Genomic DNA, 26,739 nt, shown 5'->3' on the forward strand with positions numbered 1-26,739 from the left:
TGTCATGGCAAAAGTTAAATTACTGCACAATGTGGCCATGCAATGCAGCAAACCCCTGCCAGGACAGCAGGGAGGAACTTTCGCCTGCCCAAAACTTGTTGCTCTTCCAGTGCAAAGAGGTGTCAACAGCTGGGTGTTGCAGACTGGCAAATTCCAAAGTCGAGGATTTCATGCTGAGGGTGCACTAAAGCTTGGGACAGCTGCTGCAGAGGCGCAATGGGGAAAGTCGCTGTCTAAGACCTTTCAGTCATAGTCAACTGAGTGGAGGAGAATTGTACAGAACCTCCTTCCTTGGGCTGTATGGCTCACATTGAAGGTATACAGTGAATATTACAGGGATCATAATTATATTGAAGCACCTCAGAGTGCAACATGATCTATGTAGAAAATTTGAATATCATTACACTTTCTGTAATGGGGCGGCAGGGTGACCCAGTGGGACCTGGGTTCAATTGCAACCTTGGGTGGCTGTGTGGAGTTTGGGCATTCTCCGCCTGTCTGCGTGGGTTTCCTCCAGGTGCTCCGGTTTCCTCCCACTGTCCAAGATATACAGGTTAGGTGGATTGGCCCTTAGTGTCCAAAGGTTGGGTGGGGTATAGGGGATGGGGCGGGCAATTGGGCTTAGATAAGGTGCTCCTTTGAAGGTTGGCGCAGACTCGATGGGCCGTACGGCCTCCCTCTGCGCTGTGGGATTCTGTGATTCGATGACCATTTTGAAATATTTTGTAATGTTGTTTAAGATTCTTTATGAATAAAGTATATTAATGCAAAACAAAAAAATAGGATGTGTTTAAAGAATGTGCATAAACCTCGAAGAGGTGGCCAGGGCCATGAAGGGACATGCTAGTGATACTGGGGACAATCTCAGATACACGTAATTCGCCCAAGGACAATTGATGGGGGCATGTCAAGCAGCTTATAATGTCTGAGATCTCGCACCCTGCTGCACCATTACAGACCTTTGACTTCACAGTTCAATGAGCCCTGTGTAACATAATCCCTTAACACTGCACATAATGGAGTCTCTGCAATGCCGCATGTCCCCCTATGTCCTGAAGACTGAGGATCACATTAGTGGACAGACACAAACATTGAGCGGAGACTAATTTAAAACGCAGTCCCCGCCACAGCAATTGAGATGGTTAACATTCCTCTGCAGCACTCAATAAATGCCAGCTCGGATTCTGAATTAGCAAATCCTTATGAAGTAAAATGGTGCGCCCATGAATAAATTGGACATATTCTGTGCAATATTTATGTGACAAACTGAATTTCACAGAAGCACCTGTCCACCTTTGTGCCCTCAAATATTTTCCTTACCACAATGTCCAGGTGTGAACTTGACGCAGCAGCCATGAGGCAGCGCCTGCAGCTAAGTGAGAAGCCGCATTGCCTGCGATGACTTTGACCTGCTTCTTACTGGGGATGTCCCACAGGAGCAACTTCCTCGGCCATTGCCTGCTGGAGGCATTGGCAGAGTGAAAAATGATGCGGAACCCCCTGGGATAGCTGGCACTTCCTGGCTTATCTGAGGAGAAGAGGTACATGAGGGAGGTCAGGGTACCTCATTCCCCTTTTGCTTAGCCACTACTGTTTTTTTTTACATTTTTAAAATAAATTTAGAGTACCCAATTTTTTTTCCCCAATTAAGGGGCAATTTAGAGTGGCCAATCCACCTACCTTGCACATCTTTGTATTGTGGGGGTGAAACCCACGTAGACACAGGGAGAATGTGCAAACGCCACACGGATGGTGATCCAGGGCCGGGATGGTACCTGGGACCTTGGCGCCGTGAGGCAGCAGTGCTAACCACTGTGCCGCCGTGCTGCCCCTCTGTGTCGATTCCTTGACCTGACTCTCCATGGGGGAAGCCATGTGATTCCATGCCTGAGACATGCAGGAACTCATGCTGTGCATGGACTTCTCTGCATTCTATGTAAAGCTGGCATCTCCGTCATATGTTCCCCTAACCTCTGTTGCACCTCCAGCAGGCTTTTGGAGCCATGAATAGAGGTCAACCATCAATGTGGGGCATTACTGTGGGGCTCAACCTGATCTCCTACTGCCTGAGACCTCTGCTGTCGTAGCCACCATCAGCTTCTGGGAGCTGTCCAAATTTGAACCTCTTTGTGACCCGTGGGGGTGTAGCTGAGCTGATCGAGGATGCAGGAGAGAAACGTGATGGTGCATCCTCTGGGTCCCTGTTATCATTATGCCCAGTGGTGGAGTCTTCGGTCACTATAGTGGCTGAGGCCTGGAGTCAGGACTGTGGGCACCTGTACAGAAACAGCAGAATGAAACGCATGAAGGTTCCACAGAGACCATGAGTACAGCACAATTCCTTGTGTGGTTCTGAGGTCCCATCATGGCAGCATCAGGCTGGATGCATTCTCGCTGTGTTGCTTTGCCACTCCAGCCTTGCCAACAGCAATAAATCAGTCACCCTATTTCTCAGCAATCTGGAAGCAGGGGTGTGGACCTTCAGATCGGGCACCCCTCCCACGATCTTGTGACTTGCTAAGTATCAACTGACCCCCCTACTCTCTGCACGCCCCCATCACAGATACTTGCCCACTGATGTGTTATGTTTGTATCCAATTGCTTACTCAAGCCACACTTTCTCACACTTTGGCCTCAAATGCCTTGCGGTGCTGAGGCTGGTCAGGCCTAGCCCAGTTGTACACTGACTCAAATAGATAGTCTGGTGTCTGTGACAGAGAATCCCATGCCACCATCCCATTTACCCAGGCAGTTCAAAAGAGCAGGTTGGCCCTTTTCCAGACCTGCAGCCATGATCTTGTGTGGACCCCACGGTTCCTTCCCCCCTCTGTAATCCTCCAGGCTGCTTTAGGCAGGGGTCCCTATTTACATTGCTTGGGAAGAGCACCTCCTGCCATTTCCTGATGGCCTGGGAGAAAATCTGCTGGCAGGTCGCGTCTGAAATCTCACATAATAATTTGTAAAGGGCTTTGATACTATGAGGGGCTGAAGGGAGGAGGTTGGGGGGGGGGGGGGGGGGGGGGGGGAGAAAGGTGCGATGGTTCCAGGACAAAAGAGTTTAATGAGTTGGGCAGTGATGCAGGGAGAGTGGGGGGTGGGGGGGTTATAGTTGAGGGAGGGTGAGAATGCTAAAAGGTTACTGTCATAACCCTCACAAGGACCACGGGGAAACCATTATCGATTTCTGTTGCCTTTTTTTACTCACTGTAAATATGGCAGTAAATAAGGTTGCTCTTCTTTGTCTAGTTATTGATATTATATTGCTGTCAGAGTTGCCAGGTATCAAATGATACCACCACAAGGTTCAACCGGATATCGATCAAAGACCCAACAACCAGTTAGTTAGTTCAAGTTCAATAATACTTTATTTACACACAAGATTACTTATACATGCAACATAAACACTACAAGTTAAACTACACCTAACAACTATGACAACCTGTACTTAATTTCAGGCACCTGGCTTAGGTCAGAGGAACAGTGGCCTTTGTTCGAATCTGGATCTGCTGGGTCTGGAGCAGTAACTGCTGTTCAGCTAGGCTCATCCGTCTGGTAGCGAGCGTTGACCTTGGACTTGCTTCTGGTCGTAGTGCTACAGTTGGAGATAGACGTTGCCGGAGTGCCAGGTCCAAAAGAGATCGAACACATGGCAGTGTCTCTCTTTATCCTTGGGGGGTTTCGTGCTCTTTTGGGTGGTCCTTAGGTTTGGACCCAATTATTGGGCAGTTCTTGATCACTGCCTTCGATCTGAGCCAATAAAGTTGCGGGTGCCTTGATGGCTGGGCGTGTCCTAAGCAGTCATTGACCTTGCTATTTATGCTTCCTGAGTATAGGGAGTGGCGCCAAAATGTCTGGACTTTCGGTTACCTGAGTATCAATCCTTTGTCTTACAGAGATGGGCCATTAAAATGCTAATCGGTTGAGGGTTTCGATGCTGTCTGGCTTCTCTGCTCACGAATATACATGCAGGCTCTGTGCCTGCCTGAATCTTACATTGTCCACATTTCCCTTTAGGCTTTGCGAACGTCCATGTTTCTTGTTGTAAGTGGCCATCCTAGATGGCTACATTTCCCTGTGAGATTCGTGGAATATGAGCTTCCCAAGTAGAGGGCGGAGGCCAAACACCTGGGGCTCGTTATGAGCTAACATAAAAGCTGGCCCAAAACAGGGATTGGCGAAGCTTCACCTCATGCTGTCGAGCGGTGGGAAAAGGAAGGCCCTTCCGGTGATCCCTTGGCCTTTTGCCCCGAAATTCTCCAAGCGCTGTTTGGAGGATGGCTTTATATTGTGAGGCGCTTGTGTGGTCACCCCTGCACTTGGCCCATGCACTTGTATGCCATGGGATCGCAAGTGTACATATAAATGGGCCGCACGGTAGCACAGTGGTTAGCACTGTTTCTTCACAGTGCCAGGGTCCCAGGTTCGATTCCCTCTTGGGTCACTGTTTTTGTTGAGTCTGCACCAGATGCTCCGGTTTCCTCCCACAAGTCCTGAAAGAGGTGCTGTTAGGGTGAATTGGACATTCTGAATTCTCCCTCAGTGTACCCAAACAGGCGCTGGAATGTGGCGACGAGGGACTTTTCACAGTAACTTCATTGCAGTGTTAATATAAGCCTACTTGTGATGATAAAAGATTATTATTATTAAATTCTTCTTAAATGAGGGTCAGAAGCTGATTCATTCAGGAGATTCCTTCAAGAGATTCATTCACAGAGATTTCATGAAGAGAGATTCCGAAACTACCAGGTAAAGGCTTCAAGGAAGGAAAGTCTGTAAGGAACCCCAAGAAGAATTCAACAGAACTGAGACAAGCAGAAAGCTACAGGAAGAAACTGTTGTAAAGGTCGAGCCGTGTTAAAGAAGGAACAGAGAATACGGTTGGTACCTTTTAAACCAGCCCCAGGAGCAGTGAGTATACTCTCTCAGCCTTTAGAAACCCTCAATTAGGTCAGGTTGTTGAGGTGGGTGGTTTGGCAGTAAAGGTGATTGTACAAAAGTAAGAATTTACATTGTGCCGCCGTTAGTTTCTTGTTATCATACCATAGTAGTGGGATATTGTGTGCGGTGATCTGAGTTTTTTTTTGTGATCTGGATTTTCTCGAATAAACTATTTGTTTTTAAGGGAAAAAAAATGTTATGTGGGTCTCTGACTCCACCACCCTATCAGACAGCGAATCTAGGGATCGGCTGGAGGTGTGGGCTGTGGTAGAGAGCTCTTTCCAAGAGCCGGTGCAGACTCGATGGGCTGAATGGCCTCCTCCTGCACTGGAAATTCTATGATTCTATGAATTCCAAACTCCCACCACTCTCTGGGTAAAAATGTTTTTCCTCACATCCCTCTCTAAACCTCCTGCCCCATAATACTGGAATGTACAGGATAATGTCTGGTTTCATATAAGGTCCCGGGGTTCAGGGAAGGATCTGGAGAAAACATGTCGACCACTTGCCGAAACATGAAACTGCTCTTCAGGAAGCCGACCGGTGGAGGTAGCGCCTTCGCCTCAATTGGAACCGCCCCTTGATCCGGGGGCCTGGCGTCTGGTCCAGTAAGGGGACTATGATTTCGGGTCCGAGATGGACGCAGAGGAGTCAGTGCTGGCGGACGATGGCGTGTCTGGAACAGAAGTCCCGGTCAGCCAGGGAAAGCCGATCGGCCAATCGCTACATTCCACCCGACCCAGAGCCAACACAAGCGAAGACGCAGCCATGGGCAAAGTGGTGCAGAGGCCCCCTTTTATGGCGGCTGATGGAGGACTTTCAGACTTTGCAAGGATGAGGGGTGACGTAACCCTCATGGGGAAACCATTATTGATCTCCCCGTGGGACCCAAGGTGTACGATCTTCTCAGGTAGGGAGCAGAGGCCGAGCACCTGGGGCTCGTTATGAGCTAACATAAAAGCAGGCCCAAAATAGAGCCTGGTGTGGTTAATTCTCACAGCTGGGGCAGCACGGTGGTGCACTGGTTAGCACTGGCTCCGAGGTCCCAGGTTTGATCCTGGCTCTGTGTTCAAACTAAAGTTTGTTTAAATATAAAAGCTGTCTACTGGTCAGTCTTATCACTCCTGTGGGACAGTAACATTTCCTCAGTTTTGCCAAATGCAAATAGTTGAGTTCTAATCCAGGATCTTAATCAAAATTGGGGTTCTGTTCTGAAGTGAGTGAAAATTCTACGCATTTTTTTAAGGCTAATGACCTTTCATCAGAGGTAGGGAAAGGCAGGAGAGATCAAAAGGAAGATTTGTGATATAAGGGAAGGTAAGGAAGATTAAATGGAACGGTGAGAATGGTGCAAGGCTAAGGTTCACAATAAAGAAACAAAATGGAGTCAGGAAGATGTAGATGGCAATAACAGAATTATTACCAACGTTATCCAAAAATATGGGAGGGTGGTTCTGATTGTAAACCGTTGGAGGCAGGAATGGGTGGGCCCGGAAGCAACAGAAGCAAGGATTAAAAAAGAAAATTAGAGTGCCCAATTCTTTTCTTTTCCCAATTAAGGGAAAATTTAGCCACCTTCCCTCCCCATCTTTTGGGCTGTGGGGGTGAGACCCATGCAGACAATGTGCAAATTCCATATGGACAGTGACCTGGGATTGGGATTGAATCCGGGTCCTCGGTGCCAATTGCGGCAGTGGTAACCAATGCGACACCGTGACGCCCCTACATGAAAATCACTTATTGTCACTAGTAGGCTTCAAATGAAGTTATTGTGAAAAGCCCCTAGTCGCCACATTCCGGCGCCTGTTTGGGGAGGCTGGTACGGGAATTGAACCATGCTACTGGCCTGCCTTGGTCTGCTTTAAAAGCCAGCTATTTAGCCCAGGGTGCTAAACCAGCCTCAAGCGAGGATGAGAGTTTCGGCAGTGGATGGACTGGGGAATTGGGCGGAGATGTCGGCCGGGATTTAGCAGTCTCCACCTGTGGCCAGAACCGTCGCCAGCGGGACGGAAAATTTGACAGAGCAGCAAAAAGGCCCATTGACTTCTTCACAGGCCATAAAATGCCGGCCAACATTACGGGAGCAAGGCCGCCTTGAAAATATCTCCAGTGGGTTTTTTTTGTACCTCCTTCAGATTTCCAGCTGTTTCACACTTCAAAACCTTCCGGCCTCGTCACTGAGTTCAACCATTTCAGACATTCCCTTTTATTCACTGCCCCTCCTTTCCCTGCCTCTGTCCTTCCTGGTGTGGCGCTGCCAGCGGTGGACTCGGGTGAGCACAGTAAGACGTCTTGCAACACCAGGTTAAAGTCCAACAGGTTTATTTGGAATCACTAGCTTTCAGAGCACAGCTCCTTCATCGGGACCTTCCTGTTACATCTTTACCTTTTCCCCAGTTCGTCCTGAAACGTTAACTTCATTTATTTTTCCATGACCTGGCCGACTGGTCATTTCCAGCACTTTCTGTTTCTATTCCAGATTTCGAACACCCCCAGTATTTTGCCTTTCTTTTTTTTTTAAATTTAGATTAGCCAATTATTTTTTTCCAATTAAGGGGCAATTTAGCGTGGCCAATCCACCTACTCTGCACATTTTTGGGTTGTGGGGGCGAAACCCACGCAAAACCCACACGGGGAGAATGTGCAAACTCCACACGGACAGTGACCCAGAGCCGGGATCGAACCTGGGACCTCAGCGCCGTGAGGCGGTTGTGCTAACCACTAGGCCACCGTGCTGCCCTATTTTGCCTTTCTATTATTAAAAACCAACAGTGATAGAAAATGGACTTTCTGCCTGTGTGGCTGGCCTGTATCCGTGGGTTATTATTTGTTGCTCTACATTATTCCACAATGAAGTCCTTTGAGCGGCTTTATTTGTTCACAATCCCTTCCCGCCCACAACCTACAAAATCTGACACCTCACTGAACAAGCTTATTATCCTTAGCCCAAGACCTGCCTGATTGACAGAAACAGCCTGATGTTCCTTTAACCTTGCAATTTCTACATTTTTGTAACATTATCCCCGCCAGTTGCAATCTGGTACTTTACAAAGGAAATGCAAATGAAAATCAAGCTGGACGCAGCCATTGATCAATAAAGCGTTTTCACTAGATTTTGAGGAAGGGCCAATAATTTAAAGAATGCGGCCATTCATCCCCCCCAACATGCATAGTTATAAATAAGCTTTTGGTGCTTAAGTCTAAGCAAATCGTCCTAGATTTCTTTACGTCTTGGTCACTTCAGAGACTACACATTGAAACAATGCAAGAGAGTATCATTTTTGTTTTAGGAGTGCCAGGTACGACAACCAAAACCAGTTTCTCAAGCAAAATCATGGGAGGGGGTGTGTCCAAAGCAGCAGTCATTTATCAGCGCAATGATCACTGCTTACTGCAAACGATACGAAAGCCCTGAGAATTGAATTGACAGCAGCAGCTTCGGACGGGTGGAATAAAACTATGGAATCCCCGGAGACCAGCAACACTGACCCCCCATCAGACTGTATAATACCTGGAGGGACCAAATTACTAACCAACATCCCAGATGCCCTAATGCTACCTGAGCTTGTGAGTAAAATGGTTCATTTGAAAGAATTGCCAGAGAGCCCTTGCTTTGCCTTGCTGATGTGTATTAGAATGCTCTGTGGCAGGAAGGTATTTTTTAAACCGATGCTCAGCTTCAGTGGCATTTGCTTCTTCTTCAAACCAGGAAAAACACAACATCAAGCAAGAGCAACATAAAGCAGAATTTGATAGCGAGCTACGATAAGAAGATGCTAGGGTAGATACTCAAAATCTTGGGAAAGGAGGTAGGTTGTCGGGGGTGTCTTAAAAGAGGGAAGCGAAGAAAGGTTTAGGCAGGGGATCCTCAACTCAGGGTCTTGGCGGCTGACGGCAAGATGACCAATCGCGGAGCAATCAAAACTGAGACGCTCATCAAGATCAGAGTTAGCAAATGGGAAAGTTGTGGGGCTGGAGGAGATTGTAGAGATAGGGAGGGGCCAGGCTGCAGAGGCGTGTGCAAACGTGGATGGGAATTTTAAAATTGCAGCCTTGGGCGGCACAGTGGCGCAGTGGGTAGCACCGCTATCTCATTGCGCCGAAGATCCGCGTTCGATCCGGGCCACCGTCGATGTGGAGTTTGCACATTCTCCCCATGTCTGCGTGGGTTTCACCCCCACAACCCAAAGCTTATCAGGATAGGTGGATTGCCCACGCTAAATTGCCCCTTAATTGAGGAAAAAAGAATTGGTACTTGAAATGTTTCTTTTAATCACTGCCATGCTTAGCAGGGTGCCAATGCAGTGATGGGCGAATGGGACTTCCTGGGGATTACAACATGGGCTGTAGGGCATTTGGATGGCTTTGAGTTTGCAGAGATTAGAATGTGCGAGGCCGGCTTAGAGTGGGTTGGAATAGTCAAGTCTATTGAGATAATAAATGAAGGTTTTGGCAGTGGGTGAGCTGAGGCAGGAATGAAGTCAGGCAATTTTATGGACTTGGATATATTCAGTCTTCATGATGGCATGTATATGTGATTGGAAGCTGGTCTTGGCTGCGATATAACATCAGGGGCAGAGTTTCACGGTTCTACACCCGTGGGTTTGAAGGCAGGAGAGGCCTCACAAATGCACATTCTGCCCGCCATCTAATTGCCCGCTGCCGACATGTCTTCAGCCGCCCCACCCACCCCAAAATGGCCACATAAATGCCTCATCCCGCTGGCATTTTTCAAATTCAGGCGTGGCCCACACCAAGCAGGAATCCTGTCAGTTTTAGCTGCACGAACTGAGATTGGGCAAGGGTACGGAGGGGTACCGCCTTTGGGGTGCCCTTTGGAGGCCAGCCCACATCTCATCCTCTTCCGCTTTAATCCTCCGTCCCACCCTCACCCTTTGCTCCTACTCCAATCTCTCAAACCCAGCCCCCAACATAGAGAGAGCAGATTTGCAAAAGTCAAAATCGGGACACATTGAGCAGCTCCCGGTCAGTTGAGTTCCCCATACTGCACTGGAGTTATTTGCTGTTTGTTTTCACCAAGTCGGGTCTTCAAAACTTGCTTTGTTTTGCCAAACATTCCTTTCACAGTAACTTAATTGAAGCCTACTCGTGACAATAAGCGATTTTCATTTCATTTCATTCATTTTGGAACCAAAGTGATTTCCTTGTCGAGTTAAGCATTTTGAGTTATTTGCCGTTTATTTTCATAAACCTTTCACCATAATTTACTACTTTATGCCAAATATAACTTTTTTTAACCAAAGTGATTTTCCCGTCTCCCCCAAACCCCCCCCCCCCCCCCCCCCCCCCCCCCCCCCCCACCCCCAACCATCCCCAAGCCTAGATTACACTCCAGTTGCATCTGTATTTTGCCACTGCTTCGTTCCCTTTGGAATAATTTAAAGATTGTTCAAGGGCGGGGCATTGCTGCCTCACGGAGCCGAGGTCCCAGGTTCGATCCCGGCTATGGGTCACTGTCCAGGTGGAGTTTGCACTTTCTCCCCGTGTTTGCATGGGTTTCGCCCCTACAGCCCAAAGATGTGCAGGCTAGGCGGACTGGCCACGCTAAATTGCCCCTTAATTGGAAAAAAATGAATTGGGTACACTAAATTTATTTAAAAAATGAACCTGGCAGTGCTGGAACTACAGAGCTGCCAGCCAGCCAGGAGGTCTCTGAGGTAGGACTTCCTCCCCTGATGGGAGAGAAAATCTCACCCGGAGCCAATTAACCCCGCTGAATATTAAATGGCGGTGAGGCAGCCGGTATTGGGGGGGGTGAGGGGGAGATCTTCCCCACCGACTATTCAGGTGGCAAGAAGTCCCGCCATCAACAAATCCTGCTGCCAGCTTGCGAACAGTCTCCATTTTGTTCGAAAAGGAGAAAAAAATCCCTCAGTTTGAATCAACTGCCGTGAAGTCACTGTATAAATCGCAAACCAAAGGCCAGGCATATCGTATTGAAAATAGAGGGCTTACCCATGCTGACCAATTAATTCTAATTAATGCACATCTTATCCAACTGTACAAGCACCTATTACTGTCAGAGGATCGAAATGCTGTTGGATTATTTGGACGACGTCCAAGTCATTGTTTTCTTCAGTCACAAGGATTGAGAAGGTTAATAAAAATTGAACGACTTGCATTTACATGGTGCTTTCCACAGCCACCAGACATCTCAACGCGCTTTGAGCCAACAAAGTACTTTTTGAAGTTGTAATGTTGGAAACACGGCAGCTAGTTTGTGCTCCGAAAACTCCCACAAGCAATAGTGTGAGGATCTACTGCAGGAACTCCTCTCACAGCGATCACTGCACTCTGTAATTGTGTTATGAAATGCCTTGGATCTAAAGGTTCACCATTAATCCTGGACAAAGTGAGCTGGGTACTGGTGTTTTTTTATTATTTTGGGTAATCTGAACCAACCAACAGTTCAAGCGGTGGTAGCTGGCCATTTGGACCATCAGGTATTTTTCTCCACAGCATACAATTATGGCCAGTTAACTTACTTGCCTAGACAGTTGGCTTGTGATGCGAAGGCTAGAAATGTGGGTTCAATTCCCGTACCAGCTGAGGTTATTCATGAAGGCCCCGGCCTTCTTAACCTTGTTCCTTACCTGAGGTGTGGTGATCCTCAGATTAAATTACCACCAGATAGATAGATAGATAGATAGAACAGTACAGCACAGAACAGGCCCTTCGGCCCTCGATGTTGTGCCGAGCAATGATCACCCCACTCAAACCCACGTATCCACCCTATACCCGTAACCCAAGAACCACCCCCTTAACCTTACTTTTTTAGGACACTACGGGCAATTTAGCATGGCCAATCCACCTAACCCGCACATCTTTGGACTGTGGGAGGAAACCGGAGCACCCGGAGGAAACCCACGCACACACGGGGAGGACGTGCAGACTCCGCACAGACAGTGACCCAAGCCGGGAATCGAATCTGGGACCCTGGAGCTGTGAAGCATTTATGCTAACCACCATGCTACCGTGCTGCCCGTAATAAAGTAGACAGAAAGGAACCTTTCCCCTTGATGGAGGGGTCATTAACCAGGGGACATAGATTTGAGGTAAGGGGCAGTAGGTTTAGAGGGAATGTGAGAAACAGCTTTTTCACCCAGAGGGTAGTGGGAGTCTGGCCAATGGGGTGGACGGGTTGAGAGTCATGAATGTATGATACAGCAACAATAACAATGGAGGGCAGCACGGTGGTGCAGTGGTTAGCACTGCTGCCTCACGGCGCGGAGGTCCCAGATTCGATCCCGGCTCTGGGTCACTGTCCGTATGGAGTTTGCACATTCTCCCTGTGTTTGTGTGGGTTTCGCCCCCACAACCCAAAGATGTGCAGGCTAGGTGGATTGGCCACATTAAATTATCCCTTAATTGGAAAAAATGAATTGGGCACCCTAAATTTATAAAAAAAAACAATAACAATGGATGTGATTTAACAAAAAAAAAGTCCGTTCTCGGCAGGACTCGATGGGTCATTCCCAGTGCTTGTAGCTATCTACAAGCTGTCGAACGGCACTCTTTCCCCCCCCCCCCTCCTGCACTTAGTCGCATATCCTGCACTGAGGAGCTCCTCCCAATGCAAGATGAGATCAGCCTGCCATTGATCTCTCGACCCTTGATGTAACCCTGGAAACCCCCCCCCCCAACTCACCTGCTGGTGGGTCCTCAAGCCCCCGCACCCCACTACATACCGGCATGGTACCCCTGGGTCCAATCCCCGGCTGGGGCAAAATACCAGCGTGGCATCTTGACAGTGACCTTGCCAGCCTGGCAATGTCACCTGGCTACGCCGGCCATGCCAGGGTGGGGCAGCCGGTGTTCCAGGATGGCAGCAGCTGTGCCAGATTTCCAGTCAACCCAGACGCCGACCAACCTGGGGCCTCCAATCGTCTGGGAGACCCCCAAGTGCCGTTTGGCCTCACCCCCCGTTTGATGGGACCAGTGCTGAATGGTGCCCGGCTGGGGTCTCATCGCTGAGGCTGATAGATGCTGGGCGGCCGTTCGAATCAACGGCAGCATACCTAAGTCAGCTTTTAAGTTCCTTTAGCTATGCAAGTCAGAGCCCTGCCCATTGTGGGCAGGATCCAGATCGCGATGTCTCGAGATCTCCTCAGATCTCACGAGGCATGACGACCGGCGGGAATCCCAGGAGAGCCTCTCCTGGGATTTACCAGCCACATTCCGTCCCGATTCCAGCAGCACGCGGCTGGCAAATGGCTCCCAAAATGTGAATTTCTTTAGCACCTTTATGAAATTAAATGAAATGAAAATCGCTTATTGTCACGAGTAGGCTTCAAATGAAGTTACTGTGAAAAGCCCCTAGTCGCCACATTCCGGCGCGGCTGGTACGGGAATCGAACCGTGCTGCCGGCCTGCCTTGGTCTGCTTTCAAAGCCAGGGATTTAGCTCAGTGACCTGTACTAAAATTCCCCAAGGCGCTTTACCATACAATCAAACACAATCTGACACCAGGAAAGCAAGGAGATATTAGGAAGATTTCGCGGTCAAGAGGGAGGCTTCAAGGAGGGAGAGGTGAAGAGGCAAAGATTTAGGTTGGGAATTTAGTTTGGGCTTTGGGTTGAGACACGCTGAAGGCACAGTTGCTAATATTGGAGAAACGGGGTTGTATAAGAGTGCAAAGACCAGAGTTTGATAAAAACAGAGATCTCAGAGTGTTTTTGGGTTGAAGGAGGATAGAGTGACAGTCTGTGTTCACGGAGGTATTTGAACACAGAATGAGAATTTCATCATCTTGGCATTGGTGTAAGGTGAGCACGGTGGGTGGGGGGGGAGAGGCGAGCAGGACTTGCTGTGATTTAGGACAGGTTAGGCACAGTCTCTGCTCTCAATTCGGGATGAAACTGAGATGTAAAAGATTCTTTGACACAATTCGAAGAAGAAGAGGCGGATCACTGGTGTCCCGAACAATATTTATCCCCCAACCAGAATGACTAAACTAAATTATCTGCTCATTGTATCGTTGCTGTTTGTGAATTTTTGCTTGTGTCAAATGATTCCTACATCGCAACAACGCCGACATTTCAAAAGTAATTTATTAGTTGTGAAGAACTTTGGACACCCTGACGCCTTTGAGGCATTATATAATTGCTAGTGTTCTTTCCTTTTTTTTCCCCCCAACCACTTCTCCACTCTTACCCTGTGGCATAGCTGAGTGACGCAGGCCGATTCCTCGGGTTGTTTGACATTCGAATGCGGGCCGTAAATGTGACACTGCTGTTGAAATCAGCTGTGCTCACTGCTGCCACCATCAGGACAGACACCTGCTTATCCAGCAGGCTTCCACGTACTGTTATGGACACCTGGGGCGAAATTCTCCCCTACCCAGCAGGGCGGGTGGTCCCGGCGTAGCGGAGTGGCGCCAACCACTCCGGCGTCAGGCCTCCCCAAAGGTGCGGAATTCTCCGTACCTTTCGGGGCTAGGGGCGGAATTCTCCAACCCCCCGCAGGGTCGGGGAATCGCCCGGGGCCGGCGTAAATCCGGTCCCCGCCGTGGCCAGAATTCTCCGCCACATGGGAATTGGAGGGAGCGGAAATCGCGCCCCGCCGATCGGCATGCCCCCCGCGGTGATTCTCCGGCCCATGATGGGCCGAAGTCCCGCCGCTGTCAGGCCTCTCCTGCCGACGTGGTTTAAACCACCTCTGTGCCAGCGGGATTGGCGGCGCGAGCGGGACCCCGGGGTCCTGTGGGGGCGCGGGGCGATCGGACCCCGGGGGGGTGTCCCCACGGTGGCCTGGCCCACGATCGGGGCCCACTGATCGGCAGGCGGGCCAGTGCCATGGGGGCACCCTTTTTCCTCCACTGCCGCCACGGCCTCCACCATGGCGGAGGCGGAAGAGACCCCCTCCACCGCGCACGCGCCGGTGGTGACGTCAGCGGCCGCTGATGCTCCGGTGTATGCACGGACTCACGCCAACCGGCGAAGGACTTTCGGCCAGCCCCCGACGCCGATCGGTGTAGCGCCAAAGGCCGTTGGCACCAGTTTTGGCCCCAGTCAGCGGAGCGGGAGCCACTCCAGCGTGGGCCTAGCCCCTAAAGGTGCGAAGAATTCCGCACCTTTGGGGAGGCCCAACGCCGGCGTGCTTGGCGCCACTCCGTTACGCCGGGACCCACCGCTCCGATGAGTATGGGAGAATTTCGCCCAAGGCCCGTGCCGGAGTGGCTCCCGCTCCACCGACTTTGGCGCTACGCGATCGGCGTCGGGGGCTGGCTGAAATGCCTTCGCCGGTCGGCGTGAGTCCGCGCATGCGCCGGAGCATCATAATGTCCAGTGCTGTCAATGTCCAGTTTATCATAATGTCCAGTTTATCATAATGACCAATTCTCCCAATGGCTTCAACAATGGCGGAACGTGCTGAACTACCTTTGCTGGTTAGAGGATCATCCAACCTGGCAAGTGTGATCCACGTGGACAAAACTATTTGCACCCTAGTTGTACGCCCTTTGAGGCAGTGACAAAACGGTTACTGAGAAGGAGGGGATGTGGGAGCTGTTTATAATTTTGTTCGGGAAACGATTGACTTTTACAAGTGCAAAGTAATAATCTGTTGTTTTTCCGACAGATTTGTGGCGCCTTAGTCTGGATTCTCGTGGCATCTATTGACGTTTTTGATAAATTTAGCCAAGGCTGGGTGATATTTGTGTCCATCCTCCTCTTTGTGTTAACTCTGCTGTTGCTGATATGCTACTTCCTTGGGTGGCCTCGAAGTTCAACAGCCTGGTGTTTCTTGGTAAGCTTGCAATTTTTATCACAACTTTACACAGGACAGTTACTTAATTTAAAAATAAAATTATCTTTTGAATGTGAGCACTGTTGGCAAGTCCAGCATTTATTGCCTGTCCCAAATCGTCCTTTCCAAGTGGCTTGCGAGAGGTATGTGGAGTCAACCACATTGCTGCGTGTCTGGAATCACAAGTAGGCCAGATCCGGTAAGGACTGCAGATTTCCTTCCTTGAAAGACCAACTGAACCAGATGGGTTTTTACAACAATTGAGTGGCTCCATGATCATTATCACTGAGACTGGTATTTTACTCCATATATGTTCATTCATTGAACTTAATTCCCCCCACCTACCCTGATAGGATTTAATATCATTCCTCTGCAGTTTTGGTCCGGTTATCTAGGTGCAAACAAGGACTCAATGAAACTAACCATCGGATTTCAGCCCTTGGTTAGCAAATGCTGGAGTCGGCGTCTGATTCCTGTGGTTGGGGTTTGATTCCTGTGATTGGGGTCTGATTCCTGTGGTTGCCGTCTGATTCCTGTGGTTGGGGTTTGATTCCTGTGGTTGGGGTCTGATTCCTTTGGTTGGGGTTTGACTTCTGAATTGGGGTCTGATTCCTGTGGTTGGGGTCTGATTCCTGTGGTTGGGGTCTGATTCCTGTGGTTGGCGTCTGATTCCTGTGGTTGGGGTTTGATTCCTGTGGTTGGGGTCTGATTCCTTTGGTTGGGGTTTGATTCCTGAATTGGGGTTTGATTCCTGTGGTTGGGGTCTGATTCCTTTGGTTGGGGTTTGATTCCTGAATTGGGGTCTGATTCCTGTGATTGGGGTCTGATTCCTGTGATTGGGGTCTGATTCCTGAATTGGGGTCTGATTCCTGTGGTTGGGGTATGACTCCTGTGGTTGGGGTCTGATTCCTGTGGTTGGGGTCTGTTTACTGTGATTGGGGTCTGATTCCTGTGATTGGGGTCTGATTCTTGTGATTGGGGTCTGATTCCTGTGGTTGGGGTCTGATTCCTGTGATTGGGGGCTGATTCCTGTGGTTGGTGTCTGATTCCTGTGATTGGGGTCTGATTCCTGTGATTGGGGTCTGATTCCTGTGGTTGGGGTCTGATTCCTGTGGTTGGGGTCTAATTCCTGTGGTTGGTGTCTCATTCCTGTGATTGGGATCTGATTCCTGTGATTGGGGTCTGATTCCTGTGATTGTGGTCTGATTCCTGTGGTTTGGGTTTGATTCCTGTGATTGGGGTCTGATTCCTGTGGTTGGGGCCTGATGCCTGTGGCTGGGGTATGATTCCTGTGATTGTGGTCTGATTCCTGTGATTGGGGTCTGATTCCTGAGATTAGGGTCTGATTCCTGTGCTTGGGGTCTGACTCCTGTGATTGGAGTCTGATTCCTTTGGTTGGGATCTGATTCCTGTGATTGGGGTCTGATTCCTGTGGTTGCGGTCTGATTCCTGAATTGGGGTCCGATTTCTGTGGTTGTGGTCTGATTCCTATGGTTGGGGCCTGATTCCTGTGATTGGGGTCTGATTCCTGTGGTTGGGGTTTGATTCCTGTGATTGGGGTCTGATTCCTGTGTTTGGGGTTTGATTCCTGTGATTGGGGTCTGATTGCTGTGATTGGGGTCTGATTGCTGTGATTGGGGTCTGATTCCTGTGGTTGGGGTCTGATTCATGTGATTGTGGTCTGATTCCTGTGATTGGGGTCTGATTGCTGTGATTGGGGTCTGAATGCTGTGATTGGGGTCTGATTGCTGTGATTGGGGTCTGATTCCTGTGGTTGGGGTATGATTCCTGTGATTGGGGTCTGATTCCTATGATTGGGGTCTGATTCCTGTGATTGTGGTCTGATTCCTGGGTTAGGGTTTGATTCCTGTGATTGGGGTCTGATTCCTGTGATTGGGGTTTGATTCCTGTGATTGGGATCTGATTCCTGTGATTGGGGTCTGATTCCTGTGATTGGGGTCTGATTCCTGTGATTGTGGTCTGACTCCTGGGTTAGGGTTTGATTCCTGTGGTTGGGGTTTGATTACTGTGGTTGAGGCCTGGTTCCTGTGGTTGGGGTATGATTCCTGTGATTGTGGTCTGATTCCTGTGATTGCGGCCTGATTCCTGTGATTGGGGTCTGATTCCTGAATTGGGGTCTGAGTCCTGTGGTTGGTGTCTGATACCTGAATTGGGGTCTGATTTCTGTGTTTGTGGTCTGATTCCTGTGGTTGTGGTCTGATTCCTGTGATTGGGGTCTGATTCCTGTGGTTAGGCATCTGATTCCTGTGATTGGGGTCTGATTCCTGAATTGGGGTCTGATTCCTGTGTTTGGGGTCTGAGTCCTGTGGTTAGGGTCTGATTTGTGTGATTGTGGTTTGATTCCTGTGATTGTGGTCTGATTCCTGTGGTTGGGGTCTGATTCCTGTGATCGAGGTCTGATTCCTGTGGTTGGGGTCTGATTCCTATGGTTGAGGTCTGATTCTATGGTTAGGGCCTGATTCCTGTGATTGGGGTCTGATTCCTGTGGTTGGGGTTTGATTCCTGTGATTGGGGGTCTGATTCCTATGTTTGGGGTTTGATTCCTGTGATTGGGGTCTGATTCCGGAATTGCGGTCTGATTCCTGTGGTTGGGGTCTGATTCCTGTGGTTGGGGTCTGATTCTTGTGGTTTGGGGGGTTGATTCCTGTGGTTGGGGTCTGATTCCTGTGGTTGGGGTCTGATTCTTGTGGTTCGGGTCTGATTCCTGTGGTTTGGGGGGGTTGATTCCTGTGATTGGGGTCTGATTCCTGTGGTTGGGGTTTGATTCCTGTGATTGGGGTCTGATTCCTGTGGTTGGGGTTTGATTCCTGTGGTTGGGTTTTGGTTCCAGTGGTTGGGGTCTGATTCCAGTGGTTGGGGTCTGATTCCTGTGGTTGCGGGGGTTGATTCCTGTGATTGGGGTCTGATTCCTGTGATTGGGGTCTGATTCCTGTGGTTGGGTTTTGATTCCAGTGGGTGGGGTGTGATTCTGTGGTTGGGGTCTGATTCCAGTGGTTGGGGTCTGATTCCTGTGGTTGGGGTCTTATTCCTGTGGTTGGGGTCTGATTCCTGTGGCTGGGGTTTGATTCCTGTTGTTGGGGTCTGATTCCTGTGGTTGGGGTTTGATTCCTGTGGTTGGGGTCTGATTCCTGTGATTGGGGTCTGATTCCTGTGGTTGGGGTCTGATTCCTGTGGTTGGGGTCTGATTCCAGTGGTTGGGGTGTGATTCTGTGGTTGGGGTCTGATTCCTGTGATTGGGGTCTGATTCCTGTAGTTGGGATCTGATTCCTGTGATTGGGGTCTGATTCCTGTGGTTGGGGTTTGATTCCTGTGATTGGGGTCTGATTCCTGTGGTTGGGGTCTGATTCCTGTGTTTTGGGGGAGTTTGATTCCTGTTGTAGGATCTCCGACCTTTTTGATTTTCCCATCACTCTTTTATGACACAGGTTGACCATCTTCTATCTGATCCCCAGAGCTGAAACTGCTTTAATCTTTCCGCACAGGTGATAGCTGACCACTCATGGACATCCTGACTTGTCACCTCTTTTCGCTCTCCAAGGCTCTTAAATTATTTATTGTAGTTTAGCCAGGAGATTTGGGCCTAATTTTGCTACCTAATGGGTTGGATTCTCCGGTCTACCAGCCCCGTGTTTCTTGGCGGCGCTGTTCGCTGGTGGCCGGATTCTCTCTTCCCGCTGCTTGTCAATCAGCATTCCCGAAGCCACTTCACGCCGCCGGGAAACCCGCAGAAGGGGTTGCGTTGCTGGCGGGAACAGAGAATCCCAACGGCCAGAGAATTCCGGCCATTGTTTGGACAGGGCAGCAGCTATAAATAATGAATATCTTGCCGGGCCCTTTACTGATAATATTCCACCCCGAGGGTTTGGGTCACTCTTGACTTCCGTTCAATTGCTCAGAAGCTTGGACCCTAATCCTGAACCCACCACTAGATGTGGTTTCAACTTTCCCTGTGGTTTCCTGCCCCTCAGCTCCCAGGTGACAACCCAAAAGTACAAAGCTGGTATTGGAGGCCAAGAGGTGGGGAAGCACGGTAGCATAAGTGGCTAGCACTGTGGCTTCATAGCGCCAGGGTCCCAGGTTCAATTCCCTGCTGGGTCACTGTCTGTGCGGAGTTTGCACGTTCTCCTCGTGTCGGTTTGGGTTTCCTCCGGGTGCTCCGGTTTCCTCCCACAGTCCAAAGACGTGCAGGTTAGGTGGATTGGCCATGCTAAATTGTCCTCAGTGAACAAAAAAGTTTAGGAGGGGTTACTGAGGTAGTGAGGGCTTAAATGGGTCAGTGCAGATTCGATGGGCCGAATGGCCTCCTTCTGCACTGTATGTTCTATGTTCTATGGAAGTAGGGTGCAAGTCATTGGGTGAAGCGTTGCCTAAAACCTGCTGGTCATTCATAGACTGAAAATAATTCTCCAAATAATCAACTCATCCTGTTGATACTGAAAACAAACCCGAAAGGTTTACCAGCAAGAATCTATAGTGTTTAATAGAACTGCTGCTTATCTGTGGGAAATGCAGGATTTCCTCTTGCAATTCCTCTGTTTTGAGAATATGGAAGAAGAAAGGATCGATGCAATGGGAGCTTCCAGATTCTGTCAAAGCCCAGCCTTGGATACCCAGGTTAGGGGTTCTAAAAGTTGAGTCTGAATTCCTCACGCAAGGGGCTGGATTTAAATTGAGGCGATGAGGCTTTGCTGCCTGCAGCTAGAGAGCCAACATTTAACTGGACAGCAGTGGTCCTGTCCAGTGATCAAAGACCCCCAGCCAATCAGAAGCCGACAGCTTGATTGAACAGCAGCGCCATTGGCCAAGTGGTGGTTGCTGCTGGTATTACAACAACAGCCTAAGGCCGAGGATCATCACTCACTTCCAGCTGCAGGTGAGCTACGGCGAGACGGCGCGAAGGCGGTTTCCTTCATCAGTGCAGTGCCTTAGATCGAGGGAGCACCACATCCCCCCTCCTCGCTCTGCACCTGGAAGCCCATAAGCAACCCCGCACAGTTTTGTCCGTCATACTCTCCAGCAGGGTGAGCCTTCCCGCCCACCACTGGGCTAATTCCAGCGGTAGAGGAATGAGGCCCTGAAGTGGGCATTAAGTGACCACTTAAGGGCCTCAAGTGGTGGCGGGGGTGGGAAGGGCGTCCATCGGTTTTCCCACCCCGGACTTAACAGGGGCCGTGGCGGGAAGGTAGGTGTGTGAAAAGGCTGCAGGACATACCCAGGTGCAGTATGGGAGATATGCCATTGGCTGGACTCAGGTTTGCTATTGTGGCTCAGTTAGTCCCACTTTTGCCTGAGTCACAATGTTCACCTGTAGGCAACAGGTACAACAATGTACGATGCACTATAATACATCTTAATTCAGTTCCTGAGGGTATTCCGAAATCCCTTCTTAGGTTTGTTGATATGTCTGGGGAAGACCTACAATACTGGCAAGAATGGCCAGAATGACAATGGCAAGAAGCATAGCGCAAGGTCTTTACCGTTCAAAAAGCTCCTTCAAACTGCAGATGACTGAGATAATATACACCAGTATATCATGGTGCAGACACACACTGATGGACACACACAGGGACCAATCAACATGTCCAAACACCGCAGCCAATCACCAGTTAGAATACACACACTATAAAGGCAGAGGGCACCACGGTTCCCGCTCATTCTGGGTGCTGCCTCTCAGTGTAACAGGAACTCATCCAGCCCAGCACAGACTCACACCACGTGCTGAGAGAATCAACTGGTTCGGACAAGGCTTAGGTCTCTAGTTTAAGTTAGCATCATTTAGACCCACAGTCATCGTGTGTTAGTTAGTTAGAAGTTAGTTAATAAAATTGAGTTGAACCTTCATCAGTGTTGGAAGTGTCTGTACATCTTTCAAGTCTACACTAGCCAACACTTCAATGATGAAAGAGAAGGCTTTCAGCACAAAGAGACGGCCCAGGAGTGAGACGAGGTGTCAACAAGAGAGATTAAATAGGAAATCATCTGCACAGATCCTCTCGACCATAAGCCGTCATCACAAGAAACCAATTTCCTACCACATCTCATGATACAGGTTACCAGTAGTCCAGAGAATGGACTTTATATAAAATGAGAGCTGAAGACTTCATTAAGAAATGACACAAGCAAGCGCAGCACGGTGGCGCAATGGTTAGCACTGCTACCTCAAAGGGCAGCACAGTAGCACAATGGTTAGCACTGCTACCTCAAAGGGCAGCACGGTGGTGCAATGGTTAGCACTGCTACCTCAAAGGGTAGCACAATGGTTAGCACTGCTACCTCAAAGGGCAGCACAGTAGCACAATGGTTAGCACTGCTACCTCAAAGGGCAGCACAGTAGCACAATGGTTAGCACTGCTGCCTCAAAGGGCAGCACGGTGGCGCAATGGTTAGCATTGCTGCCTCAAAGGGCAGCACAGTGGCACAATGGTTAGCACTGCTGCCTCAAAGGGCAGCACAGTAGCACAATGGTTAGCACTGCTACCTCAAAGGGCAGCACGGTGGCGCAATGGTTAGCACTGCTGCCTCAAAGGGCAGCACAGGGGCACAATGGTTAGCACTGCTGCCTCAAAGGGCAGCACGGTGGTGCAATGGTTAGCATTGCTGCCTCAAAGGGCAGCACAGGGGCACAATGGTTAGCACTGCTGCCTCAAAGGGCAGCACGGTGGTGCAATGGGTAGCACTGCTGCCTCAAAGGGCAGCACAGTGGCACAATGGTTAGCACTGCTGCCTCAAAGGGCAGCACGGTGGCGCAATGGTTAGCACTGCTACCTCAAAGGGCAGCACAGTGGCGCAATGGTTAGCACTGCTGCCTCAAAGGGCAGCACGGTGGCGCAATGGTTAGCACTGCTGCCTCAAAGGGCAGCACGGTGGCGCAATGGTTAGCACTGCTGCCTCAAAGGGCAGCACGGTGGCGCAATGGTTAGCATTGCTGCCTCAAAGGGCAGCACAGTGGCACAATGGTTAGCACTGCTACCTCAAAGGGCAGCACGGTGGCGCAATGGTTAGCTCTGCTACCTCAAAGGGCAGCACGGTGGCGCAATGGTTAGCACTGCTACCTCAAAAGGCAGCACGGTGGCACAGTGGTTAGCATTGCCGAGTTTGATCCTGGCTCTGGGTCACTGCCCGTGTGGAGTTTGCACATTCTCCCCGTGTCTGCGTGTCGCCCGTGTCGCCCCCACAACCCAAAGGTGTGCAGGTTAGATGGATTGGTCACGCTAAATTGCCCCTTAAGAGGAAAAAAAGAATTGGGTACTCTAAATTTATTTAAAAAAAATAAATTACACAACATAGAACATACAGTGCAGAAGGAAGCCATTCAGCCCATCGAGTCTGCACCGACCCACTTAAGCCTATCCCTGTAACCCAATAACCCCTCCTAACCCTTTTGATCACTAAGGGCAATTTATCATGGCCAATCCACCTAACCTGCACCTTTTTTGGACTGTGGGAGGAAACTGGAGCACCCGGAGGAAACCCATACAGACACAGGGAGAATGTTCAGATTCCGCCCAGATAGTGACCCAGCGGGGAATTGAACCTGGGACCCTGATGATGTGAAACCACAGCGCTATCCACTGCCCGTGCTGCCCACGTAAATCAATAATATCAAATACTTCTTTTATTTCCTGTCACAGTATCTATCTTCGGTAACTTGAACCTTATTCATAAGCAAAAGTAAGTGTTGATTTCCTGGCCCTTACACCTGGGAAATAAACATTCCATGGGAACAAAGGAACAGAGACCCGGATTGCCAAGTCAATGCTGCTGTAATTCTATTCCAGGACTCCAAGTAGGGTGCAATGGGGCTAATCACAGCCAGTCCGAGTACAAGTCCCCAGATATTATAGACCTGTTACTTTAAATTTGGCTCACCCTGCTGGCTGGCCCTTCCATATTTCAGTCAGCTGAACTTGTCCAAACCTCTGCTGCTTGTATCCTGGCCCAAACCAAATGCCATGAACATGTCATTGTTGTGCTCACAGACCTAGATTGATTGCTGGGCCAGTAACTCCTCATTCTGTCAATGTTCATCCTTATTCTAATGCCTCCCCCGCGACTTTGCTTCTTATCTCCTCCAGCAGTACAATCATAGAACATACAGTGCAGAAGGAGGCTATTCGGCCAATCAAGTCTACACCGACCCACTTAAGCCCTCACATCCACCCTATTCCCGTAATCCAATGACCCCCTCCTAACCTTTTTGGTCACTGAGGGCAATTTAGCATGGCCAATCCACCTAACCTGCACGTCTTTGGACTGTGGGAGGAATCCGGAGCACCCGGCGGAAACCCACGCAGAGGTGGGGAGAACGTGCAGACTCCGCAGAGACAGTGACCCAGCGGGGAATCGAACCTGGGACCCTGTGAAGCCAAGCTGACTTGTGCTACCGTGCTGCCCTGAATCCTTTGAGATCCCTGCACGCCTACAGTTCTGGCCTCTTGTGGATTCATATTTGTTCCTCAATTCATAGAATCCCGACAGTGCAGAAAGAGGCCATTCGGCCCATCAGCTCGGCACCGACCCTCTGGAAGAGCACTCTACCTTAGCCTTCTCCCATGGCCAATCCACCTAACCTGCACATTTTTGGAACCTAAGTGGCAATTAGCATGTCCAGTCCACCTAACCTGCATATCTTTGGACTGTGGCAGGAAACCGGAGCACCCGGAGGAAACCACTGCAGACTCAGGGAGGTAATGCAAACTCCAAACAGACAGTCACTCAAGGTTGGAATTGAACCCAGGTCCTGGCGCTGTGAGGCAGCACCGCTAACCACTGTGCCACTGTACCGCCCATAAGTGGGCTGCCCGTACTCCCAGCTGTCTCAGCCCTCTACCTCTCTGCTTCTTTCTCCTTCTTTAAGATGTTTACCTTCTGTGGTGAATGTAATATAGATGTATATATGTTAATTCACACTGTCTTTGTAAGCGCAGTAGCGCTGTGCTACCACTAGGGGGAGTAGCACTGGGAGCACTCAGGAACTTGTCCTGGGCTCCACCCTTGGCTCCGCCCACGACTCCTCCCCCTAGTGCAGCTGTATAAATACCCGTGTCCAGAGTCAGCCTGGGTCACTACGAGTTCATCGACAGGTAACAGGCTGGGTCTGAAGTAAGTCGATTAAAGCGTAGAGTCACATCGGAAACACGTGTCTGGTGAATTGATGGTTCCATCACCTTCTTGACCAAATTATTGGTGACCTTTTACCTCATGATAGTCTGATAATGGTCTTGTGAATTGCCTAGGGATACTTTAACTGTGTCCAATGCAATTTGTCATTGTTGATTGTAGGAAACCATTCTTTTCCAATACAGATTATAAAAGGGATGTGGTTAACATAGTTTTTAGCACTGCCCAGCATCTGCGATCATTCCATGGTGACAATGCTTCCAGTTGTTGGCTTAATTAGTCTCTTGGTTTTTTTAACCTAAAACTATCACCACTGTTCTTGAATACCAGTAGAAGTTATTTCCAAGGAGCTTTTTCTAATCTTTTCTTGTTCATCTTTCCAACAGGATGCTTGCTATCATGGCATGGCAGCGCTCTTTTACTCCACTGCTGCAGTCCTACAGGCTAATTCTACATTACGCCTGCAAAATACCGTGTTGCGAAAGCAATACCAGACTGATATTGCTGCTACGGTAAGCACGCACTCTGTTTGCTAAAATGTTCCAATCCTAGCTGTTCTTTTCAGATCTAAATTATACACAAACAAAAATGGGGGCCGGTATTTTCTGAGAGATATTTCCTGTTTACTTTTTTAATCTTGGTTACTTCGCTCTCAGTTTCCAGGTATTTTTTTAAATTATTTTTTTTTATTGGCTCCAGGCGTTGATGGCTAGGCTAATATATATTGCCTATCCGTAGCTGCCGTAGATACAGAGGGCATTTAAGAGTCAACCACATTGCTATGGGTCTGGAGTCACATGTAGGCCAGACCAGGTAAGGACGGCAGATTTCCTTCCCACATTAATGAGCCAGATGGGTTTTTACAACAATGCTTCCATGGTCGTCGTTAAGACTTTTAATTCGAGCTTTGGATTGAATTCAATTTTTATTATCTGTGATTAGAACCCAGGTCCCCAAATATCCCCTTGGGTCTCTGGGTTACTAGTTCAGTGACAATGCCATGACAGCACCACTTTCACTGGATATATAAAAGCAGGTGTCAATCTATGGCAATCGTTGAAGAATAAAGAAATAAATTGTTATGGTGTTCAGGCGGGAAAGAAATGAAATGAAAATCACTTATTGTCACGGGTAGGCTTCGATGAAGTTACTGTGAAAAGCCCCTAGTCGCCACATTCCGGCGCCTGTCCAGGGAGGCTGGTACGGGAATCGAACCGTGCTGCTGGCCTGCTTGGTCTGCTTTAAAAGCCTGCGATTTAGCGCAGTGAGCTAAACCGGATGTCTGGCCTAACAGTCCAGGATTATATGAATTCCAATCCCAGCATCAGAATTTGAATTGAGTTTTAAAATTATATAGAAATAGGGCAGCACAGTGGCCCAGTGGTTAGCAATGCTGCCTCACGGCGCCGAGGTCCCAGGTTCGATCCCGGCTCTGGGTCACCGTCCGTGTGGAGTTTGCACATTCTCCCTGTGTTTGCGTGGGTTTCGCCCCCACAACCCAAAAGATGTGCAGGCTAGGTGATTGGCCATGCTAAATTGTCCCTCAGTTTGAAAAAATGAATTGGGCACTCTACATTTATAAAAAAAATATTATGTGGAAATAAATGGCTGTTATCAGACAAATGTGACCATGCCATATTATTGTAAATTCCCAACTGGTTCACTGTGTCCTTTAGTGGAAGGAATCGTGCCATCTTTACCTAGTTTGGTATACATGTGCCTCCAGTCCCACACCAATTTGGTTGACTTTTCAACTGCCTTCTGAAGTGGCGTCTCAATTGAAATGGAATTAATTTAATGGCTGTGGTGGAGGCCTCGTCCACAGGCTGATGGAAAACCAGCGGCAACCACGATACAGCCAATACTGGGAGCCCCGATGGGATTAACTCCCAA

General features: G+C 49.3%; 1 protein-coding gene across 1 annotated transcript in view; it reads left to right on the plus strand.

Annotated features, from left to right (window-relative positions):
• The first annotated feature begins 8,274 nt into the window (after positions 1-8,274).
• Positions 8,275-26,739, plus strand: part of LOC119967078 (myelin and lymphocyte protein-like) — a 34,395-nt gene continuing 15,930 nt past the window's right edge. The window contains exons 1-3 of the mRNA XM_038799129.1: positions 8,275-8,505; positions 15,538-15,705; positions 25,233-25,358. Coding sequence (XP_038655057.1) covers positions 8,398-8,505; positions 15,538-15,705; positions 25,233-25,358 — 402 coding nt within the window. The 5' untranslated portion in view covers positions 8,275-8,397. The remainder of the gene's footprint in view (positions 8,506-15,537; positions 15,706-25,232; positions 25,359-26,739) is intronic.

This window comes from Scyliorhinus canicula, chromosome 6 (assembly GCF_902713615.1).
Source record: "Scyliorhinus canicula chromosome 6, sScyCan1.1, whole genome shotgun sequence".
Taxonomy (NCBI): domain Eukaryota; kingdom Metazoa; phylum Chordata; class Chondrichthyes; order Carcharhiniformes; family Scyliorhinidae; genus Scyliorhinus; species Scyliorhinus canicula.